Source organism: Fusarium graminearum, chromosome 2 (assembly GCF_000240135.3).
Source record: "Fusarium graminearum PH-1 chromosome 2, whole genome shotgun sequence".
Lineage (NCBI taxonomy): Eukaryota > Fungi > Ascomycota > Sordariomycetes > Hypocreales > Nectriaceae > Fusarium > Fusarium graminearum.
In genome coordinates, this window is record NC_026475.1 from 5091785 (window position 1) to 5115384 (window position 23600).

The following is a 23600-nucleotide window of genomic DNA, read 5'->3' on the forward strand; positions in this document are numbered from 1 at the left end:
AAATGCGACATAAACGCCATCAACGCCATCAACGCCATCAAGCAAGTCTTCGGCCAACGGCCGGTCATGTCAAACGCCATTGAGTGTATTCTAGCGTGTTTCCAATTCTTCTAATGCACATCATCACAAGCCATGACCAGCTCATTCTTATTTCCCCAGCATTGCCACTCTTCTCGAAGCAAAGGCTAACAAATGAAGGGTCCAGCGCGGCATTACACGATACAACACTGCTATTCATAGGCCGTCACCATACTAATCTGTCATGAAAGCCGAAATACTTTAGATTGCCAGGTGATGCTGGCGGGTCCATCATGGTCAAAGCTGTTTGCTAAATCCCCCATGTTTCGGCACCGCCGAAGTCTTCCAGAAGCATTCTGGCATTGCACTGCGTATTGATTATAATCTGGGTCTCAACGGCTCTTAGTGCTACTTATCAAGAGTCAGCCTCTCCACGAAATACGAGTGCATGAGTACCCATAACTGTTATCCATCAATGCACTGGAGTGACTAGCAGAGTGTTATCTTTGTTCGTGATCTCCATTTCATCTTCGTCTCATGACCCAATCCATTTGCGCCGTTGGCTTGGGACACAGCTCAGATTTCCACAAACGAACAAGAACCGCGTGTAACGATGGACATGAGAAACCTTGGGCGAGTGTAAGCCACGGACGTTGTGAAGCTTCGGTTGACAGCGCATCTTGTCTCAATCCCGTGATGCATTGTCACACAGGCAGTGTCCATCTTGTCAATGCATTCAATGTCTCCTTTGTTCTCCATACATCGGTCGGTACCATGGAGTTCTCTTGTCCGGCTCTGAGCTGTCCAGTAATCGGCATGTCAGGCTGCGCCGGTAGCATTGTGCGGCTTGCGCAAAGAGCAGGCAACACTCCTTTGACAATGGCGTTTCTGCCAAGTACTTGTCAAAAGAGACATAACCCTTGAAAGTGACGAGTGCCAAACGTTAACTTGATGGTTTATAACAGACTTGTAGACTAACTATGGCCACATATAATGCAAGGCCCATGCATTCATACGACTCTCGGAAGTATGTAGATATTATGAATTTGTGAATGCTTGGTCCCTGAAACGCCATGCAATATATCAAGCGAGAATTATCGATACTCGGCTTCTAAGCTTCCGCAAACGTGTTACACAATAGCCGGGAGGGTCGCCCGTAGTTTGCCCTTCCAACTCATCCTTTGCATGCATGAACACGCGTTGGATTTCCCTGAGACGGTTCCCGACATCCATCACTCCTCGGGAAGGATGGTAACTCGTCAACTCAACATATCGGTTAAGTTAAGGTTTCGTCCGGTAATGTTTTGAAAGCACGTGGAGTGGTGATACCCTCGTGAATTCGACAGTTATCATTAAGTGATACCAACATAAGTCCATGCCATTCGCTGTGAATATAAGCAAGAATTCTTACCAGCACATACTTGTGTAACTTGGGTTCAACTACATGTCTAATACACGTGAGACTGTGGATAATAGTTGTTAAAGTAATATATCATTTCAATATCCATTAACTTCTCCTATAGTATCTAAATAGTCTTTTTTCTCTTTGTCTGATTTCATTATTCCTTTGTTTCCATCTGAGGACTGAGATCCGCTGGCCACCATTAACACAAGCTGTCGGGGTCCTATCATCAATGGGATATGCTAAGCACGAGAGATAGTAAAAGACCGAGCAACAGAACGATAGTGCCGAAGCACTAACATGCAAATTCAACATATCCCAGTGATGAGTTCCCCCTTAAACAATACTGATGCGTACCTGATCTCGCAGACCAATGGCTTTAGCTAAGAGCGGCCACCTTAGAGTAGCACAGGCAGTTATTGTTGGATGGGTTCGAGTATATCGTTCGCAGAGGTTCGGGGTAGATCAACAGTCGACTGCACTTCAAGTCGAGAATGGGAGGAAAGTCGCGTAGCTTTGAAACATCATGATGTATTATCTCGAGGACTGAAATTTTGCTCGGTATAGCCGTCAACTCCCGGTGATTCCCCTCATATAAAATCGTCCCCCTACAGCTTTCCAGACCTTGGTTCCGTAATGATTCGTTCTGCGATAGAAACAGCCCGGGACCGAAAGACATGTGCCGCTGAGGGTCGATACGCATACACAGGGCAACTGAACAACAGAGGAAACCCATCCAATAATACAACCGCCCATTACTAACAGCCCGGGTTGTGTCAGAAAAGGGGAAACTATGGTGCATAGAATTTTGCAGGCGCGAAAAAAGAACAGGAAATGTGAAAAACAATGAAAATAGTAATGAAAAAGAGGTATCGCATCAGCCAGTGTATTTTCTTCCCCAAATCCACCACGAGTCAGCAGCCCGTATTGGAGTGCTCGCGTCCGGCTGAAGAAAGTCGTTGGTAGGGGTATGTGGTAAAGGTAAGGTGCGGTTCGTCACGTCGTCCTGCATTCGCTAATAGTCGAACTCAAGATGGGCATCTTTGGCTTTCGAATTCGATGGGCAATATAGTCGTTCAAACGCAGATGGTATAGAGGCCGCGAGCACGTACTGGCATTCATATATCCAGACAAATAGTTTCATGGTCGTGAACGACAATTAGTAAGCCCAGATTTTGAGCTGGCAAATGTTAGCAAGTCTTCATTTACTTTTCAGATTGTTCAAAATACTCACCAAAGAATCCCATGATCCTGTGCACAGGCTTGTACCGTCATTGCTCACGCCCAAGCAGCTGACACGGTTCTCGTGGCCAACAAGAGAGCCAACCTTCTCACCTCGGGTAATATCCCAGACCTAGATTCTCTATGTTAGCACTCCGGGCATCATCCTAGAGAGAACTGCTTGTAACACTACAAACAAAACCATGCTTACCTTGCACTCAAAGTCATCGTAACCGGCGAAAAGGAGACGTCCCGATACCGAGGTAGCCACGGAAGTAATACCGCAAAGAATGGACTCGGACTGCCAATCATGTCAGCATACACAGAACCAGTTTGAAAAGAGTCATACTTACCCCGTAAAGGTTGAGTTCGCGATCCGCACGGATATCGAAAAGTCGGCAAGTAGCATCGTCGGATCCAGTAACGAATGAGTGGCCGTCAGGGAAGAATTGGATGGCGTTGATATCGGATTCGTGGCCAGCGAAGGTCTGGACAGCCTTTCCGGCACGGATATCCCATAGCTTGGCGAAAGCGTCGCAAGCACCGGAGATAAAGGTGTTTTGGTTGGTAGGGTTAAGGCTGATGCTCATGACGTCGCCGAGATGGTCGGCGAACTCAGTAACCTTCTGGCCTGTCTCGATGTCCCACTTCATACAGGTCATGTCACCAGACGATGTTAGGATGCTGCGGTCGTTGATGAATCGACAGCAGGAAAGGTAACCAGCATGACCTGAAAGCTCACGGGCAACACGAGTAGGACCGTCGCGCTGCTGGTTCAAGTTGTAGATGGAGCAGATGTTGTCGAGACCACCACAAGCAACAAAGTTACCACTAGGGGCGTAGGCGCAGGTCATGACCCAGGAGGATCGCAGGGGAATGGCGTGCACTTTGTTTGTGGTGTAGGCATCCCAAATAATGAGCTTGCCGTCTTGCGAAGCAGAAACTAGGTGCCTCCTGTCGGTTGACCAGTGCATAGCGTAAATCTTGGCCAAGTGACCCTTCAGCGTTCGCTTGGCCTTCATGAGCTGGTTCTTGGGAATAGGCTCATGTGCCTGTTGCGCGACAGCGCGAACTAAAGAATTGAAAAAGATCTGGTCAGCATTGATTTCTCTAGAGTGGGCGTCATGTTGATGAGACGCGTATCAATAAAATGGGAGCCTTGTCGAGTGGCTGCAGTCATTTCGTCCGCCAGAAGTGTTGGGAGTTGGCTAGGCAATCGGGAGGCACGTACGAGTTGTGTCGGCAAGGTCATCCTTCTTCCTCTTAATTCGGTCCTTCAGAGTTTCGGCTTCGCGACGAGCCTGCTGAATTCGCGATTGCATAGCCTCGGGGGAGACATCATTGTTGCCTTGAGAATTCATCGTGATCGGCCGGGTGAGTGGTGTCGGGTGGTTGACGCGCGACAGGAGAGATTAAACGAGATTCCGGGGACCAAGAGGCGGTGTCGAGATGAGAATCGAGAAGAGGAACGACGATACTCAAGTCCAAGTCGAGCTCAAGGGGAACAGAGCAGAAAAGAGCGACTTTCGAGAAGAGAAATTGACGATGGACGAAAACAGGAGCTCGGCCGGCTGAGGATGGTAGATGGATTGAAATGGGCGAAATGCAATGCAAGTGGAGAGGGAAAGGCCGGAGAGAGAGAGAGCTGGAGGAGAGAGGAGCGAGAAGGATTGTGAGTGGTAGGGGCCCTTTAGGGGGAAGGGAATGCGAGCTACAGACTACAGTACAGGGGGGCGTGTGCCCGGCGTTGAGTGGATAATCTAAGAGTGGACGACAAGTGGGCGCGGGCTCGACTTGGCCAGTGGCATCGGGAGCGGCAACGACAGGATGATGCCCGCGGACAGGTTAATAATGAGGTAAGGTACGGATACAGACAACCTACTGCCTACTGCTAAATCACGGGATAATACTCTGTACCTATCACTGCTACAGTTACAGTTGCAATCTGGGCATACTGAGAGTTTTATAGGATAGAACAATAGAAGGAATGGAACCTGTTACATGCATTAGTAGGTAAAACAACAGGCTCGTGGATCCTGACCACAGGTATGGCCTAGAAACGGTAGCTATTGTTTTTTTTGTGGTTTTCTTTAATATTAAAAAGAATTTATTTCTCAAATGTTGTATTGTTCAACGCTTACTTGCTGCACCTGGACGATAGGCGGCTGCAGCTTTGTCATATCTCGGATTCTCAATTCCAACATCGTTCCATATCATATTTCGCACGGTTAGAAATGCAAATGGCTGGCCTAGATGTACATTATCTTCTGTGATTCCGTCATTAAAAACAAAGTACCTACCATCAACCTATTTCGCATCTGCAAAAAAGCCCCTCCATGCATTTACAGTGGATGCTACTGCTGCACGAACCTGCAGCTAGGGGAACCCTGCGGTCGCCGCCGTCGCTCCGACCCTTTTTGTTCACTCAAGCCAACCTTGCCCGGTTTCTCTCCATTTCCCGAGCCAAGCTGCAACCATCAAATCAAACTTCATGTACCTAATGTACCATCGGAATCGTCACATTACATATGCTACGATAGTTGAACCGAAAAAGAAAATCCCAGAAACATCATGGGAGCCCTCAGTATCGTCCAATCTGGGCTTGTTAACCCGAAAAAAAATTGACTACTTAATACGAATGGCCGATTGGTTCTTCCACGATGGCAACCAGCTATGTACAAGCATCAGATGCAATTCAAGATAACCCAGCCCCTGACCTCGTCTGGCATCACCAACTGAGCCCACCCAGACTTCCATTAGAAGCTCGTCCCGTCCACTGAGCGACCGATCCAGGTCGTCCTGACAGCGAACACGGCTAGAGCCTCGCCCCAGAGCGGAGAGCCTTAACCCGAGCTGGGTAGGTGGAAGACTCGAAGGCGCACCACCCCCAAGCCAGATTGCTACTCAGATTGCGCCTACGCCTACCCACCAGAGACACTGAGGTGATCTCCCGCCAAATTTGACCAAGCTCCAATACCCCAAGGACCGTGAACAGCAACAATCAATTACTAACCCAAGCTTCAACCAGTCAAGTCAGTACGTACCTGGAGATCCATAATGACCCAGATCATCTCGTTTCCAGCGTCTCTTAACATGACTAAAACAACAGCAGTCGTCTTTATTCGGTTCCTTAACAACTTATTTCAGGGGAAATACTCAGTGTCTGCTTTCATCGATTATCAGCAAATCACACGTCACATAATTTTGACTAGTTGCTAGTAGTCCCGGCCAAGACAAATCCAGAGTCCGCGCTACTTGTCGCCATCCAAGAGATGATCTTTCGCTTGATACACATAAGGAGAAGCTAGTCCCAGAGAGCTCCAAATCCGCCGTGAGCTGTTTTTGACCCACGACCTTTGGACCTTGTCAGCTCCACTTGTATAATTAAATCTTCGCTGCCTTTTCGGCTATTATTATGTCGCAAAGACTCCCCCGGAAAGGAGTTTCGAGAGTCAAGACCTTGCATAGCTTAACTATGGGAAGCTAACGGTCTGCACTACACAAACAAGACAGTTGTCATGGGTTCTCACATCTCACGCGGTTATACAGACGGTTCTTGATCGCTCTGTCGTTGGAATGAGGAGAAACAAATACTTATCAGCCTTGGCTTAAGTGGTCACTGCTTTTACAAGAAACATCCCCATGTCTTCGAATTGGCTTCCTTGCCATACAAGGTTCTCCGGCATCCTCGACCCAGCATTTTGGGCTGGGTTGACTGACTGCTGAAGATTCCTGTGGCTGTTGTTGTGAGACAATGTTGAGCAGAGACAACATAAATCACCTAAGCAATTCAGTATCTTGTCGGTGACTCTGCCCAGATTTCAGACTTGCAATTGCTCTATCATCGTACGTCCTAACCAATACTGGTTGTTCTGTTTCTGGCTTTTGAACGCATCGAATTTGTAGATGTTTTCGTTCGAGAAGGTTTGTTGATTCGAGACATTATGTAGGACGGGTAGGTGGATGGATCCGGAGAATGCTGTGGACTCAGACTTTAGAGCCCCGATGAACCCTAGTTTCGGCAGGGCTGCTTTGACCATTGATGCAATATCAAACCAGGTCGTGTCCGTAGCAGAAATTGCTGCTACATTCTGCAACAGGTTGTTTTCGTCGCCTAGGTCACGTCCTGGCTGCCGATCAATCTTCAATACAAAGCCTCTAACTAACCGTCGAAATCAACAACTTTTATGTTTGTCCCTGATTCTAGCCCCGACCCAAGGAAAGCTGCTGATTGATACAACTACTACTCCTCGATTCTGTACCACCAAACCCACCCGTTCCTTATCCGTCGTCGACAGCTTGTATAACTAACTGCCTGCCACTTCACAACTCAACCTAAAACAAAGGTTACCATTCAGCGTTTGTGAGACGCTCAAGTTCGTCGGAGTCTGCAGTGCACACATGTGCCGATGTTGATAATGTGGATACGGGGATTCGGTACCTGCAGCAAAGTGCAACCTTCAAAAGTGCGTACAGATACTGCAGCGCCTCCAAACCCAGCATATATGAGTAAATGCCAGTTAATATTCTAAACTCGTACTTGACTATTAATTTAGTCATGATCGATCCAATTTGATAGCTCGTGGTCTTCATCAAGAAGACTTCTCTAGCCTTGGAGTTGAGGCTTCATTTTAGCGTGCTTACTTCCCACCCTCGTACTTCAAAATACGGATAACATACCTAGCTTTAAGCTCCGTTAGTTCAGAAGTCTTGCATACATATGCTTTTAGTGTAAGATCACAGGCCCCAGCGCAATTTGCCATCTCCCTAAGATATCCACCCTCTTGACAGGCCCCTGCATCTTAGAGTGAGTGAGGTTAACCCCAGTCCCTGGTCTATTCCTAGTCCGGAAGAGTGTGCCATGATGTAAGCACGTACTGTTGTAAAAGATGTCTGCCCCTGATCAACTTTACTCAAGGAGTTGTTGACATTTATTAGTTGCGGATATTATGTTCTCCATCTCTGAGGTCTCTCCAGCAAATAAGTCTTAGCTTTTTTTTCTGGAATAATACCTCAGCCGGTTAATATCCCATACTGAATCTGTTAACCGATCAAGTCATTGGTTACGGTATTGCGCTATATCTCGCAGTTGACAATTTCGGTCTTTGAGCCTGTCCAGGGTCTCCCGGTATAGCTAAAATGCTGCTGGATGTCACGTCAAGAGACACCAAGCAAGCGACGTTCGATGCTGAATTTGTTACAGGGTATACACTCTGACACTGTCTCCCGTCGCCCTTCATGTCCTTTGTTGCTCGTCTGATCTTCAGCCACCATCGTAATCAAGTCAAAGCTGACCTATCGTACCTGGTTTCCATGTACACGTCCATGAGTCGGGTACAGGCAGTAGTATCTGGAACCAGCCGGCTTGGCGCCCCTTACCTACAATATGCACTTGTCTGTAGGAAAGCCTATCCCAATGACTAGCTTCTGCAGCAGACCATCTAACCTCCCCGGTGTACGACTCATGGCATGGCTGTGTTGTTTTCCTGATCCTCTGCCATCCTACTGCCATTGCCAGCTCTACGCGCTTTTTCCTCCGTCAAGATAAGACGCTCAAAACCTGCTCGATATTCATATACCGTGAGCTGGACTGACAATGTCAACATGCTTGAATTGTCTCCAAATGATGCCTGCATCTTCTGAACTGCCGTGAACTGAATTGTTGATGTTATGACCATGACTCAGAAACCATGAACCCTGTAACGTGATTTGGTAGAGGATGTGCTTTGACACAGAAGCGATGTGTAGAACCAACGACGATGTTGTCGGATCGAATTGACTAGCATTGGATGGTTGAGTAACTTTAATGACCTTTTGCTTCCAATGGAGCCTGCAGGACGACATAGTCTAAGTTATTGTTGTCTGCTCTGAGAAGGATAGGATAGTCATCAAACCGATGTACGTAGTTTACCCTATAGTGGTCACTTTTTGACAGCGATTTCATACAACCTCAATACCACCTAGTGACTAATTGAATACACTTGGCCAAATAATGATGAATGCTATATGCTTTATTACTTTGGGTCGTTTGATGTAATAAAAAGGATCAAGCATAATGCGTTGCATTCCTAGGATGTGTTTGAAACTCAATGGATGTTACCAGTCATACAACGCATACAACAAGCCATACACAAGTCGAAGACATACTGTCAAGCGAATGAATCAGGAAAGGAGATATGCCGAAAAATTTCAAATACGTTATATTGTTAAGTACACCTGGAAATTTGATACTATAGTTCTTATTAGTTAAAGAGACCCAGTTGGATGTTGGAAGTATGCTGGGGTTACGAAACTGATAACTAACTAACACACTTGTAAACTTGACCCTAAGAAATTTATGGTAGCCATTTTTGAAACAGCTCTAATGTAGTATTGATCATGCGTGTGTCCACGGGGAGTTTGTCATAACTCCCTGTCTATCTTTCCAGCAGTTGGCCCATTGCTCGATGCGAAGACAAGTGGTTCATTTATCAACGACTCATTTGAATGTTGGAAAACAACTGAATCTTGACTGTTGAACTTCGCGCAACTCACGAGGGAAGTCTTAAATGTCACCGTACACAATATCTGGTACCAGTGGAAAAACATCTGATGCATGAATCGGTCAGTTGCTCTATTCTTCATAGACACGAACAGTCCTCCCTGTGACTCTCTATAAGTCATTTGGTGTCTTGTCTATCTTTTGGAAAAACATATAGCTATATAAAACGTGCAAAACCCTATCAGCGAGTCTCTGCCCAACTCTTGAACCAATCTAGTGCTTCGGGGTTCGCAACGCTGGCGTTGGTTTTGACCTTCATGCCGGAAAGGATTTGCTTCACGGCAACTTCGATCCTACATTGACTATTAGTATCATGCGACAATTTAAAAAATCTGGCACAAAGTGTACTCACTTCTTTCCGTTACTCGTCTTGGGCACGCCCGCTCCACACTCCTCGACCACTCCAGGAACGTGTCGAGGGCTCAACTCAGCCTTGATCTTGGACTTGATCCGTAGACGGAGGTCATCGTTGAATTCGTGTCCGGGAACCATTACCACAAAAAGACAAACAGTCTCATCAGAGTCTGTCTCTCGTCGACGTCCGATGCACACGGCATCTTCAATCTCGGCAGCAAAGAAGCGTGTGAGAATGTTATAGATCTCAGCAGATCCGAAACGTACACCAGACGGCTTCAGCACGCCATCTGATCGACCAAGCATGACCAGGCTTCCAGTTGAAGGGTCTGGGATCTTGATGAAGTCACCATGATGCCATACAGCACCATCCACTCCGCAAATGTCTTCGAAACGCTCAAAGTATGCCGACTTGTACTTGGCCTCTCCGCTAGGACCGAAGAATGTGAGAGGTTGACACAAGAACGGCTTAACACAAACGAGATCGCCGGGCTCATCGGCATTGATTGACTCTCCTGTAGCTGAGTCGACAGCACGGATAGCCATACCGAGACCTGCACACTGGATCTCACCAACACGAACAGGAAGAAGTGGACAAGGGGCACCAAACAGCGAGATGATATCTGTGCCACCAGTGATGGAGCCGAGGTTGATGTGCTTGGGGAAGGCTTCGTAAACGAATTTGAAGGTAGATGGAGGAAGAGGCGAGGCGGTCGAGTAAATAGCCTGTAATCGAGAGAGATCGATCGAGCTGTCACGGACAGGGTAGACATTATTGGCTTCCAAAGCAGTCAGATAGGCAGCCGAAGTACCAAAGTGAGTGACCTCGAGATCGGAGAGGAGACGTGGGAGTGAGAGATGGGCATGAGGTCGGAAGGGAGAACCAGAGTATACAACGACGGTGGATCCCACGGCGAGAGCTCCAATACTCCAGTGCCACATCATCCAGGAGGTAGTCGTGTAGTAGAGCATTCGGGATGTCGAGTCGAGTGAGCAATGGAGGAGATGCTCCTTCTTATGTTGGAGCAGCGTACCCAGAGCCGTATGAACAATGGCCTTGGGAAGACCAGTGGTTCCACTGGAATAGAGGACATATAGAGGATGGCTTGGAGGAAGTTGCTCGAATTTCAGGGGCTCTTCTGAAGCAGACTCAAGCATTTTGGTGTAGTCAACAGCTACCACTCCATGTTTCTCAAGTTCTTCGAGGCCAAGACCTCCGGAGCTGATGTTGTTGATCACAACCACCCTTTCAAGACCATTATCCTTCAATGCACCCACAATCTCTGTCGTTTTTGACACGCTAGACCACTCCTTACCATTGTAGACAGTGCCATTGTCCGCGAATAGAACTTTGGGAGCGATCTGATTTAGACGATCTAGTACGGCTGAAACGCCATTGTCGGGACTGATACCGGTCCAAATGGCGCCTATCGCTGCCGCTCCGAGCATAGCAACAATTGCTTCAACATGGTTAGAGACAAAACCCGCCACAACATCGTTGGGCTTGAGGCCGGCTGCGCGCAGAGCATTGGAGCAGCGGCGAACGGCGTCACGGAGCTCGGCCCACGAAGTAGTCACTGTGGAGTTGGGCAACTCGGTCACGGTTATCACAGCCGGGGCCGAAGGTTCGGGTTGTGGAGAAGTTGCGGGAAAGAGTAGGTTTTCGGCAAAGTTGAGAAGCGAGCCGGAGAAGAAGTCAGGCCGAGGATACATGGGAGCATTTTGAGGGAGGACCTGTTGGTGAGTTTAGTTGAGTTTCCGAGCGTTGAAGTCGGTCCAGCGTCAAGCCATCTCACTTGAGAAGTCCCGCCTATACCTGGAATTCCATACCTCGTCAAAAGACTTAGACGCTGTGACACCGGTAAAATGCCAGACTTCCTCCCAAAATGAAGAAACATCGTCGATAGACCACTTGTAGAGCGCTGGGTAGCCGTCAAGACTCAGACCGTGCTTTTTGTTGACATGCTCAAGAAACTTCCACATATGAGTGGACTTGGGATCTGGGTGTTGCCAAAGGACACTGTCCTCGGAAGGAGGTGCTGCAGCAGAAGGCGCAAGCTTATCAATTGACATGACGGGCATTGGTGTGGTAAAGAAGGGAGGTCAAGACGCCAACCGACCCTCGGTAAAGATATATGTTGAGGGGCAATTTATGATGAGTTGGGGAAGATGTGATGAGTGCGGAGGAATAGAACAGTCAAAAGATTGGAACAGTTTTGCGAAACCACCTTGAATTGAAGCAAGGGAAGAAGAAACTTTTGATATTTGAGAGGTTTTGACAACTTCCAAGTACAACCGACTTGAGATTCCGTCTTTTTCAATGAGCTCGGAACCGGAATGCATCTCCAAGTGCCGTGTCTATCTATCGCGAACCGCTGAAAGCCGTCCCCTCCCGATCTCGGTTCCCCGCCATCGAGACGGTGCTCCGAAGTGGCTGTAGTGGGGGAGGCTGATGATGTGTGGCTTCTGTCTTAAAGCAAGAGAGTGTCCAATCACGATGCTATCAAGACAAACAGTGATGAGTTGCCATTGGTATGCTTGAGACGGTGATGAAGTTCTTCTTTTTTGGAACCTTAGTGGGTACTGAAAGGTATCAGTGATATGATACTCATAAGCACGAAAGGGTCATCCAGAGGCCGCGTATTGTAATCTTTCTTGATCGCTACTGATCAAAAGACCGTATCCAGATTTCTTGTCAGGGGTAAGTACGCACGCGAGTTATAGACAGCGCTTATATATCTTGAGAATAAACGAATCAATTTACCGTGTCAAAAAGAATGCCGAATGCTACGTATTATGACATGATTGTTCAAGCTCCATCAGAAAGCCGAAGCAAAATCGCGTTGTTTGGTACTTTGGCGAGATTAAGTGTTTGACCTCGCCTGGAGTCCTCACTTTGTACCACGATCGTTGAAGCTCGGCATGCTCGATTTTCCAAAACTTCCGAAATGAAAGCCATGATTCGGACCCCGAGGCCCTTACTCATGTAGGTAATACCTGATCTGTATACAAGGTAACATCATAAGTCATGGATGGTACTCTGTATTTGCGCAGGAGCTGAGACAAGCTGGTATCACAGCAGGGATTGGCACTGGAACTTAGAAGCGCCGAGCACAACATTGAAGAGGGATAATGATATGATGCTCTCGTGAAGAGTGCCTCGAAAATTTAACTGCGTAGCCGGACTGGCACAAGAAAGTAAGCACTCCTATGTTTAGCTCACATCATTATCACTGTTCGTGCGCATTAGCTGAGCTGAGAAAGAGCTGGCGGTGAGACCTATTTCACATTAGGCGATCTTGTTCATAGTTGATTCCGCGTACATAGTAGCGTCTTGATCTGGGTCATAGATGTCGGTGTGCTGTACAAGCGCATTCATGCAGTTGCCCTTTTGCGCATTGGGACTCGCGCCATCTTCGTATGTACATGCCTACCGCAGCGTACAGTAATGAACACATGTCTTGTTAATTCGGTCTCTTGATTCAGTTTCATAGCCAAGATTTCATCATGATTCTGGAAATTATTATAAGAAGGACTGCGATATATCGTGGAATTCCAGTTATATAGGAACGTCTATACATATTCCGACTTTTTATTGGACCCCTGTCAAATTATTAGCACAGCTTCGCTGCCGTTGGCGTTGCTGCAGACATCCCGTTCCAGATATGTACACCACAAACAACCCAGGCAGCTAGTCTCAATTGCCCAGTTAGTTACCAAGAAAGACTATCCAAGATTGAGATGATTATTCGGAGGGTTGGTCCTTGTGACAACCATCACGACCAGTGAATAAATGTCACCATTGTCGCCGGCTGCGACGGAGAGTTCAGAGCTTGGGCACGGCAATGCCCCTGGATGATGACATCTCACTTCCTTTTAGTTTCAACATGACCAACGATGGAAGAGCACAAAGTCTGATGGTGGTGAACCGCGGCCCCTTGACAGGTCTACCATTCGCTACCGAGCTTTGGGGTGGCAAGAAAACTTGACTCGACAATGCAAGAAACGAAATAGTTAGGGTCACTCTACCACACTTACAACCATAGCTACTGTGTATTTATTTTTGATCCTTCTTACTTGAAGTCTCGCAATTTCTCCAGCAAAGAATTTTGGTCCGAGCCGAGTTTGAATGAAAAAATGTGGCACTTCCTTTAAAGTCTCCCGAGTGTTCCCATTCGCAGGCCGGAGAGCTCGGATCTAGGGCATTAAACGACTGCTACCTGGTCATCGATTAAGGAGAGAGAGGGAGCCAACGATGATATTGATGATTACGGACACAATACAGATTTGCTTGCATCCATACGAAGTGGGCAGAATAATAATCTACTAGGTACCTCTAAGGTTCTCACTCAAGAACGCATGGGGCCTAAACTATCGACAACACACGCGCCTCGCTTTGAGAGGCTGAATTCCAAAGACAGCGAGTCCCTTGTAAAGGAATCCTCGTGAACAAAGGAGAGGGGATGAGGCAAAAAAAGGCGAAACGGAAAAAGACCGTTCTGCAGGACCCCGCTGGTTAACCCCTTGAATCTATTGCTTCTGTCTGTAGGTTCTGTTGTGTGTGTTTCTCGTACATCGTACATCGCACATCGCATTTCTGGTGACACAGTCAGCTGCTGCTCAGGTACATGTAAACAATGCAACTTTAAACTTGTCTACGGCCTTGATTTCCAATGGATCTGTCAGTCGGGTAAAGTCAAAGCCAGAGCCAGAGCCAGAGCCAGTCTTGGGTACCTACTAAGTACCGTTTGTGTCCCCGCTGTTTCCCGTGGAGCGAAAACCTGGACTTTGATTGTTTTTTAATGCACCGAGATCCTTCCACTTTCTGCCGTCGATTCCGCTGCTGCACTTGCACTGCACTGCATGTTGGTGTCGAATAATTAATCAAGACCACCGTCTGTTTCGTTTCCATCATCTTTCTTTTCTTTTATCACCACTTACTCGGTTACTGTTTGCTCGTTGTTCTTCAGCAGACAGGCCTCGGCCGAGTGATCAAGACACTAACAATAAACTCCCAGCCACCCGGTTGGTCATCGCATCTATTACCAGTGCTCTGTACTTCAAGGTCGATTGATTTACTCGATCGTCAATTTCTTATTCTTGATCTCGATCAATGCTGGTTATCCTGCATTGTTCAAATACCTGGTCACTCGATTCAGCTTGACTCGAGTCTTGACGATACGTACGACGCCCTTGCGTTGCGGCCTGATCGATTTGATTTGATTCGAGCTTGGATCGATCTCTCTCGGATCTTTCAACTCTTGTCTCGGGGCCTGGAATCTGTTTCTCTGTTAAACAGTAGCTGAACTAAATTGACTGGGTAAGTCAGCAAGCATTTCCTTTTCATCCTCTTAAAGCATCCGAGATCGCCTCAGTGTCTCGCTTGGAACCCAATTCCGCTATTCCCCTGGTATTCTTCCAGCAGATCATCTGGTGTTTTAAGCTGTTCCTGGCTGGACCACGGCTGGATCCGCTAAGAGGCCCACAAGCAATTTGCAGTCGGCGGATCTTTACTTTCCCAGTTTGATTCGACGCCACCTCCTGCGTCCCCCTGTCCTGACCAGTCCTGTGCTGTGCTGTGCTTGTGCTGTGTGCTGCGTGCTGCGGCTGTGTCTCCTGGACCACGCACCACTTACCTAACACCTCAAGAGTTTAAACTCGCTTGTCACCTCTTATCAAAAAGAATCCCCTTCATCAACATTTATTGTACCGTGCACAGTTCCAGCTCAACTCAACCTTCTTTCTCGCCATTGCTTGTGTTGCAGCGTGTTCTGGCCACGGTGCATACTTGATTTCATCTTGTTCTTTGCACTGCTTGGCATTTCTTTTCACAATTGCATTGGAACCATCCAACCTTTCATAATCTCCTATTCCGAGAATATGCATTGCGGCCAACGTTGTTGTTGATTCTATTATTCAAACTCAATCCCAAGCTGACACTCGCTCGTTGCCAGACTCTCAAGTCCCTGTGCTTCAGTAAACAACTCAGTGCCGTACCCTCTCTCGGTCTCCTCGCGATCTAGCCTCCCTTCCGCTTGCGCATCACCAACCGACGCACCTTTGCCAGGAGACATGCCCCGTCGGCTGAATCCCTTTTCATCCTCGTCCTCCATGTCTCAACCCGTCAAGTCGGGCGAGAGGCGCCCCTCCACCTCAAAAGGCAACCGTATTTCCAACTTCTTCTCCAGTAGCCCCAAGTCTACTGGCGCCCAGCAAGCTCTCGCCGCTGTTCAGCAGAACCAGGCCACCGCTACTGGCTTTTCTCCTTCTCCTGGCCTGCCAACCATTTCCCTTTCCACTGCGAGCCCTGGCGACCCCAACAGCATCGATACTTCGACGACCACTATCTTCCAGCCCCAGACCGCTGAGGAGATTGACCGCCAAAAACGAGCAGATGCCCAGTTCGGCCCCCTCCTTCACTCAAGTCATCGATACACTAGCCAGTCTCATGGAGAGCCTCTCGAGCCCCCCGTCGAAGACGAGCCTCCTTACTACTTCATCCTGACAACCTACATCAGCTATCTCATTCTGATTGTTCTTGGTCACATTCGAGATTTCTTCGGCAAACGTTTCGGAAACCCCAAGCACTACCGCGCTCTCAAGGCCAGCAATGGCTACGCCGCTCTTAACAGTGATTTCGACAACTTCTATGTCCGACGTCTCAAGATGCGTCTGGATGACTGCTTCGCTCGCCCTACTACTGGTGTCCCTGGCCGATTTATCACTTTGATGGATCGCAGGTCCGATGACTTCAACCGCACCTATCAATACACTGGCACCCACACCGAGACTCTCAACATGAGTTCTTACAACTACCTTGGCTTTGCTCAGTCTGACGGACCCTGTGCTGATGCTGTCGAGGAGTGTGTCAAGCGCTATGGTATCAGCTTCTGCAGCCCTCGGGGTGCTGCTGGTACTTCTGATCTTGCTCTCGAGGTTGAGCGCGAGGTTGCTGACTTTGTTGGAAAGCCTGCTTCTATGGTCTTCTCTATGGGTTACGTTACAAACTCCAGCTCTTTCCCCGCTATCGTCTCCAAGGGTTGTCTGATTATCTCTGATGAGCTCAACCACGCTTCTATCCGTGTCGGTGCTCGTCTCTCTGGCGCTGTCATCCAGTCCTTCAAGCATAACGATATGATCGACCTCGAGCGTGTTGTGCGTGAGGCTATCTCTCAAGGTCAACCCCGCACCCACCGTCCCTGGAAGAAGATTCTTGTTGTTGTCGAAGGTCTCTATTCAATGGAGGGTACCATGTGTGATCTTCCTGGTATCCTGGCTTTGAAGAACAAGTACAAGTTTTACCTGTTTGTCGATGAAGCTCACTCCGTCGGTGCTCTTGGACCCCGTGGTCGTGGAGTCTGTGATTATTTTGGCATCGATCCTGCTGAGGTTGATATTCTTATGGGAACCCTGACAAAGTCCTTTGGCGCCAACGGTGGTTACATCGCCGCCGACAAGCACATCATCGAAAAGCTCAAGAACACCAACGCTGCCACCCAGTACGGCGAGACACCCGCTCCTTGTGTTCTTATGCAGATTCTGGCTTCTCTGAAACTCATCACTGGCGAATTGTGCCCTGGCCAAGGTGAAGAGCGTCTGCAGCGTATTGCCTTTAACTCTCGTTATCTGCGCCTTGGATTGAAGCGTCTCGGCCTCATCGTCTATGGCCATGACGACTCTCCTATTATCCCTGTTATGCTCTACCACCCTGCCAAGCTTCCCGCCTTCAGTCATGAGATGCTTCGACGTAACATCTCTGTCGTCGTCGTCGGTTACCCTGCCACCCCGCTCATCAGCTCCCGAGCCCGTTTCTGTGTTTCAGCTGCTCACAACAAGGAGGATTTGGATCGTCTGTTGGCGGCCTGCGACGAAGTTGGCGACACCCTGCAGATCAAGTTTTCCACTGGTGTAGCCGGCGGTCTGGACCATCTCCCGGAAGGCGTCTCACCTGAGAACGAGGAAGAATGGAGGAGGGAAAACCGAATTCCTATCAAGGCCCCTCGCTGGCGCCTGGAGGATGTCATCCGACACGGCGTCCAGGATTCCAAGCTCCCCCTTCGCTAATAATCTGGCCCTAATCAAATCTTTGTTTCCGGTGTTTGACACATGCTTTTTAATCAACCTATGTGCTCAGAAGTTTTCTGAGAGGCGTTTATGCAATTACATAGATCTGTCCTGTAAAGGAACACGACGCCGTACGACGTTTAATGTCCTTGATTCCTTTCAATGGCTAGCTGCATAGCTGCCGCTTCTTTTGCACACGTACTCTTATACGAGAGGTTTTGGAATGGGTTGGAGTTGAAGGCGTGTTGAGGTAAAGGCCATTTTTTGGAATGGGTATAACGAGGAAGACTCAGCAAATTACCTTGATCAACAGGTTAAGATTGCAGAGTATGGCATATAGAATAATTATTAGACGACGTATATAAGAAGGAACGTATAGTTCTCCTTCGATTAATCAAACAAAATTATGATCAGATATATTCGCTTGTCACTTATCCCTGCCATTGCCGGTGATGATAACTAGTTTCGTTACTATGCATTCACTTGTTATACTGCTGCAATCTTACGCTTCACCGGTGAGTAGACTGTTTGATGAAGCCAAGTCATATGTATGTCTGAGGGACGAGTGCATGATGGTTACGGATCGAAATCCCTGAGTGTTCAAGTGGGAATGCTTATGGTTCGCTCTCAAACGGACAATGTTTCCTTAGAATACCTCTTATTGTCCTGTCTCTCGATTGAATTACGGCCATCAGCCCCCAACCGTCAATATTAGTCCCTTCATATCGCATTGCCCCGGTGTTCAAGTCTAGTGATGTTTGAAGGAGAGACAAACTGAGGTTAATTGAGCCGACCAGGAGTTCGATACATATCAGCAATCGACTTTAGGGCTTGGAACATGTTTTAAACCCGCAGCTGAGACTTTCCCAAACACATGCTGCTAGTAGACGCAGAGTCATGTTTACAGACTGCAATGGACTTGTTGGTTTGTTTATCGAAGAAACAATGACCATCCAATGGCTGATTGAGAGATGCATTAGTAGGTAGGTACCTAGGCAGATGGTAAACAGGCTACAGTACAGAGTAGAAGCACCTATAATGATAGCTGGTGAGGGCCTGGCCAGGACATAGCAGGGGGATGCTGTCAGTGGAGCGGGACGGGAGCCAAGCCGTGTTCTCAGTGGACGATCAGTCGCTCAAAGTCCCTCCTCGGCCGCCCAGCAAGGCCCTGGCATGGCCCACTAAGAAAAACGGCCAAGAAAAGGTCAGGTACGGAGTACTTCCGCAAAGGGGACAGAGTGTGTTCTGAGTCAAGTACTCAGTACCTGAAAAGAGAGGTGCTCTTTTCCGCACGTCGTTGGTAGGTGGTTACTGTGCGTAGAGGCTATCCCAACTTGGGTAGCACCTCCTCTTCTCTTTCCACACCCGAGCGCTTCCACGAGCAGGACCAAAGCAAGACAGGCTTGTCCAGGACCAAGACACAAACAACCCCGTCATCACCACCACGAGCAGCCGCTCTCTTCTCCTCTGGTTACCTCCCACCAGACTTTTTCCTTTTGTTCGCTTCGCATTCCTACAATACTTGTTCTCTTCGAGTTCCTCGGACCTGGGCTTACTTATTCTCTTGGGATCAGCTCTCGTTTTTCCCACTTCAACTCAACGTTGTCTTGTCTTGCCTCAGCCCATTCCATCTTGTGTCCATCCAATTCGATTCGCTCTCTCACATCCAATCGTCCTACAGACTGCGCCTACTTCCTCGACTTCAACCTCTCCCACCTCCTGGGAATTGCTCCTCTTAATGAACTCCCGATCACGATTTGTATGAAATATTTACGAAGCATTCGACCGACCGACCAGCAATCTCCAAACTTCGTTCCTTTCTCTTTTCAGCCGACGGTGCCCGATCTCGCGCATCTGTTTGCTGTTTGCGGCATCACCACCACCACAGTCGCCTGAATTAGTCTTCTGTCTCACCTGTTTCCTCAGCTGTTGGCGCCTGCTCTTTCATAACCATCAGAATGATGAGCTTTGATGGTGGCACAGCCTACGCCGAGTCCGACGCCGACGACGAATACGAGCGAAGCATGGGCGACCACTCTCCCATCACCAACTCTGAACATTCTCCCATAGACTCCGAGCTCTCTACGTCCGCAGAGCATACTCCTACTACCTATGGCCATCGCAGCAGCGCCGACCGCCTCCCAGAAACCATCATCACCGAGTGGACCGTTGAGGAATGTGCCGACTTTATTGGCACAATTGGTCTCCCACAATATGCCGATCGCTTCATGGGTACGTTCCTGGCCTAGAGAATAGCGGCGCTCCTTACTTTGTATAAGATCGCAGGTAAACTTGTGAGAGTAACCGCTGACGCTTGATTAATTGCAGAAAACGAGATCGTGGGCGAGGCTCTCGTTGCGCTACAACATGATGATCTCAAGAGCATGGGTATCGCCAGTGTGGGACATCGCCTTACCATCCTTAAAAGTGTCTATGATGTCAAAAAGGCCCAAGACGTGCCCATGGAGAGCGACCATTACCTGCCCCTATGTACGTTATCTGCGGTTTCCCCTCCTTGGTGGACTGGCGTGATTCTAATCCGTGACCCCTGCAGCTGCCGATGCTGAAGCGCAATATGCTACCGCAACTATCAAGGACATCAAACACTTGGTCGAACAGTTCCGCCTCCGCGACGAACGCATGAGCCTACTCGAACAGGATCTGCGACGAATGACGGATGATTTTAGGCGATTGCGGGAGGACATGCTGCCAGCCCTGCGACTTGTCAAGGATGCGCAGCAACCTTTGCCCAACTTGTCTGGCAATCAGCAAGCCTATGGATACGAAACTACTATATCGCCCCCCGCACCAACACCACCCCCGGGCTCGGGTCAATCTGGAGGCTCCGTCAAGCGACAATATTCAACTCGCAAGATCTTGATCGGTGCAGCACCCAAGAATGCATCACCCACGCAATCCACACATGAGAGGTCAATAGCAGAGACGGCATTGGACCCTACCAGCGCGGCAGAACGGGCCGTCCTATCATCCTCCCATCTTGCAGCCATGAACGGCGGGGGCCAGGGCGCGTCCTCACCTTCGTATCCCTCACCCAACATTCCCTCTCCGACGTCCCCTCAGACCCACATGTCCGCTACCACCCTCGCCTCTCGATCCTACCGCAGCGAAGCACCGACACCCTCCTCACGAACCACTTTCAACGACGATGGCCACGCCAATGCAGCTTATACTTCCCGCGAAAAGGCACCGCAAGGACCGCCCCGCAGACGAGAAACCCCTGTACCTGACACACCTAGCCAGAGTAACGCCTCAGTCGAGATATTCAAATCGTTCCGCGTCAGTATGGAAGACCCTTGCTACAAGGTCTTGCCTGCTGCACTCAAAAAGTACCAGATCAACGCCCCTTGGGATCAGTATGCACTGTATATTGTGTACGGAGACCAGGAGCGCTGCCTGGGTCTCGAGGAGAAGCCATTGATTCTGTTTAAGCAACTGGACAAAGAAGGCAAGAAACCAATGTTTATGCTTCGAAAAACGACAACAGCACCATTAGACGGAGAACCAGGAAGCGCGGGCCTAGGCAGTACTTCGAGAGGAGCGCCGACAGGTTATGATCCACCAGGAGGAATCATTTAAGCTATTCTTGGAGTTGCTGCCCTATTCAAGGGACAAGTATCGAGCGGCGCCTACCGAAACTTGAATACTGTCGAGAGGCGAGCACAAGACGAATGCTGTACGTCAGACGTGCAGGGTTGGCACACATTACCCCTACATGGCCTCATGGCGCCACTCTGAGGTCTACATGCGTTTCTTGGAAGTGGGAGGAGGCGAGATTTGGCACTGGTCGGGTTGCTTGCATGACGTTTGGTGATGTTTGTTTCAGCGGGTCAGCGTTTCTGAGCTGAGGTGGTGAACCTGAAACACCAACCATGGGCTATTATGGGGCAGTACGCTAGATACTGCACTGGCCTACTGCGAAAGTCGAGCTGAACTGCGTTATTGGCATAGTTTGACTACTAAAAGAGGAGGCTTGTTTGAAGACAAGGGTTTTAGAGTGTTGTCGGATTGGGCAACTGAAGGAGCTTGGAGCGACTTGACCCTCAGACAGTTCTGACTTGGTTTCTGCTTTTGTCAGGGTCGTTCACCGAGACAGAGCATACCGGAGAGAAGCGATCAAGCCGTGGCAAGCATGTGCAGCATTTTTTCATCAATTCATCATGGGGATATTGCGGGTTATGGCGTTTGAAAAGTCGAACAGGTGTTATTCTGCAACAAACGGCGGTTATGTCTATGGCCGTTCTATTTTTGGGCTTGCATATTAATTTCAGCAAAGCACAGCACGGTACAGAACAGGGAGGAAGGGTTGATAATTATGAGCGGGAGGAGCAAGTTGGATTGGATCAGGTGTATGTTAAGGCCAAGGGGGGCACGGATTTGTACAAGTCGAATCTTGTTGATTTTGCCCTGCATGAGAGAATATGCTGGCAGCTGTTGAGAATTGGACACGATATTGGCGATGGTGAAGTCATACTCACGTGTATTACTACGTAGATACATAAATCTTTTGAAGTTAAGGATAACGATAATGTCTTCTGCAAGTCTGTTTTGACATGTACAAATAGTGAAGAGCAAATGAGGTCTGCTCTTATTGAAAGATGTAAGAGACATCACTGCACATACCATTGCCAACTCCCCCCAAAGGCCTCTCGCCTACTAAGCTCAAATTCCTCAAGAAATGATACCACTGCTTCCAGTGGTATCCCTCTCCTCATACCCGTCTTCTCATCCCAGCTTGAATGCACGCCTACCAAACTCCCTGTTGTTCGATCAAACAAACCAGCACCACTGTGTCCCCAGTACGTCCAGCAGGTGTGCCTCAAAGCCCCAATGCCGCTATTGTTTTGCGGATCTTGATCTTCAGCCAGTCCACGAAATGACCCTTCGCTGAGCACCAATGTGTCGTACCCTGTTTTTAGAGTGCTGTCTTTTGCCTCGAGGTCATCTGAACCGGGATGACCTATGCACAAGAGCTTGGAGTTGAACTTGGGAGGGTTTGATGCGATGCGGATGTGAGGGAAGGGTCTATGAGGGGACTGGGCTTGATCGATAAGGAGAAGTGCAAGATCTCGTATTGGATCCCACGAGATTACTCTGGTGAATACAATGTTTCCGCCTGAGGATATGAGGACGTGCCAAGGCATGGTGGTAAGCTCTGATGGTTTCTCTGCGATACAATGGGCGCAGGTGAGGAGGACACCGTCGGGGGAGATGCAGACTGCGGTGCCAGCATCAGCTTGGGCAAAGACGTAAGTTGCGTCAACAGGATTGAAGTATGTATCAGGGTTGAGATTCATAGATCGAACAACATCTTGGGGTAGGGAGATTGTATGAGATGTGAGCCAGTCACGTTTAGAGACCAGGACATCTCGGTTTTCGCTGGGAAGAGGAACTCTAGATATGAAGGACTCTGATGGTATCAGGCCTACCGGGGGTTTCTTGGAGGACGAGTCCTGGCTTTGGTCTCTTTTCAGGGGTGAAGCAACTGATGAGAGTACTTGACGGGTTGAGCTGCGAGTTTGACGGGTTGTGACATTGGGCGATGAGCCCGCCAGGTCAACGGTTGCAGACATAACTTTATAAATAGCTTAGTACGAGAATTGATGTGTTTGAAGAGAAGTGAAATATAGGATATGGATATTGTTATTCAAGCACGGAGACTAACAAGTTCATGGTTTATATACACACAGGTTGTGTAAGTCGATACTCCCTAGTGCCAAAGTGGGTTGGTTGCCTAACATCAATAGGCAGACAGCAGGGGTTAGTTGATACTAGCCAACAGACAACAACCCAATCTCTCATGGAGTATATAGATGTTCATACAATGGCTTTCTTAGATTAGCCTGAAATCTCTAGTCATCTAATGAGGTCGAATTACCCTCCGGCCCTTATCTTGATGGTGTTATCGGCTTTGATTTCCATCAACAAGGTCCAACTGCCCTGGCTTCACACCAAATGTTTCAGTGCTCACCGAGAAACCTG

General features: G+C 48.5%; 6 protein-coding genes across 6 annotated transcripts; 2 read left to right on the forward strand and 4 right to left on the reverse strand.

Annotated features, from left to right (window-relative positions):
• Positions 1-1938: 1938 nt before the first annotated feature.
• On the reverse strand, positions 1939-4214 carry FGSG_04104 (guanine nucleotide-binding protein subunit beta). The gene is made up of 5 exons (XM_011323230.1): positions 3873-4214; positions 2995-3713; positions 2853-2942; positions 2655-2774; positions 1939-2600 (listed from the first exon to the last, which is right to left on the reverse strand). The coding sequence occupies exons 1-5, from the start codon at positions 4000-4002 to the stop codon at positions 2580-2582; spliced, it is 1080 nt and encodes a 359-aa protein (XP_011321532.1). The 5' UTR covers positions 4003-4214; the 3' UTR covers positions 1939-2579.
• A 5149-nt stretch (positions 4215-9363) lies between these two features.
• Positions 9364-11618, reverse strand: FGSG_04103 (uncharacterized protein; the record flags this gene model as incomplete). Its single annotated transcript, XM_011323231.1, has 3 exons — positions 9364-9475; positions 9535-11270; positions 11367-11618. 3 exons carry the CDS (start codon positions 11616-11618, stop codon positions 9364-9366), a joined length of 2100 nt encoding a protein of 699 aa, XP_011321533.1.
• Positions 11619-12345: 727 nt separating this feature from the next.
• Positions 12346-12994, reverse strand: FGSG_12304 (uncharacterized protein; the record flags this gene model as incomplete). The annotated part of the gene is given in 3 exon segments (XM_011323232.1): positions 12346-12538; positions 12860-12966; positions 12971-12994. Coding segments are annotated over 3 exon segments (324 nt in total).
• A 2653-nt stretch (positions 12995-15647) lies between these two features.
• FGSG_04102 (serine palmitoyltransferase 2) lies at positions 15648-17600 on the forward strand (the record flags this gene model as incomplete). Its single annotated transcript, XM_011323233.1, has 1 exon — positions 15648-17600. One exon carries the CDS (start codon positions 15648-15650, stop codon positions 17598-17600), a length of 1953 nt encoding a protein of 650 aa, XP_011321535.1.
• A 1958-nt stretch (positions 17601-19558) lies between these two features.
• Positions 19559-21197, forward strand: FGSG_04101 (uncharacterized protein; the record flags this gene model as incomplete). The annotated part of the gene is made up of 3 exons (XM_011323234.1): positions 19559-19832; positions 19929-20090; positions 20155-21197. 3 exons carry the CDS (start codon positions 19559-19561, stop codon positions 21195-21197), a joined length of 1479 nt encoding a protein of 492 aa, XP_011321536.1.
• A 663-nt stretch (positions 21198-21860) lies between these two features.
• Positions 21861-23191, reverse strand: FGSG_04100 (uncharacterized protein; the record flags this gene model as incomplete). Its single annotated transcript, XM_011323235.1, has 2 exons — positions 21861-22104; positions 22242-23191. 2 exons carry the CDS (start codon positions 23189-23191, stop codon positions 21861-21863), a joined length of 1194 nt encoding a protein of 397 aa, XP_011321537.1.
• Positions 23192-23600: the final 409 nt, after the last annotated feature.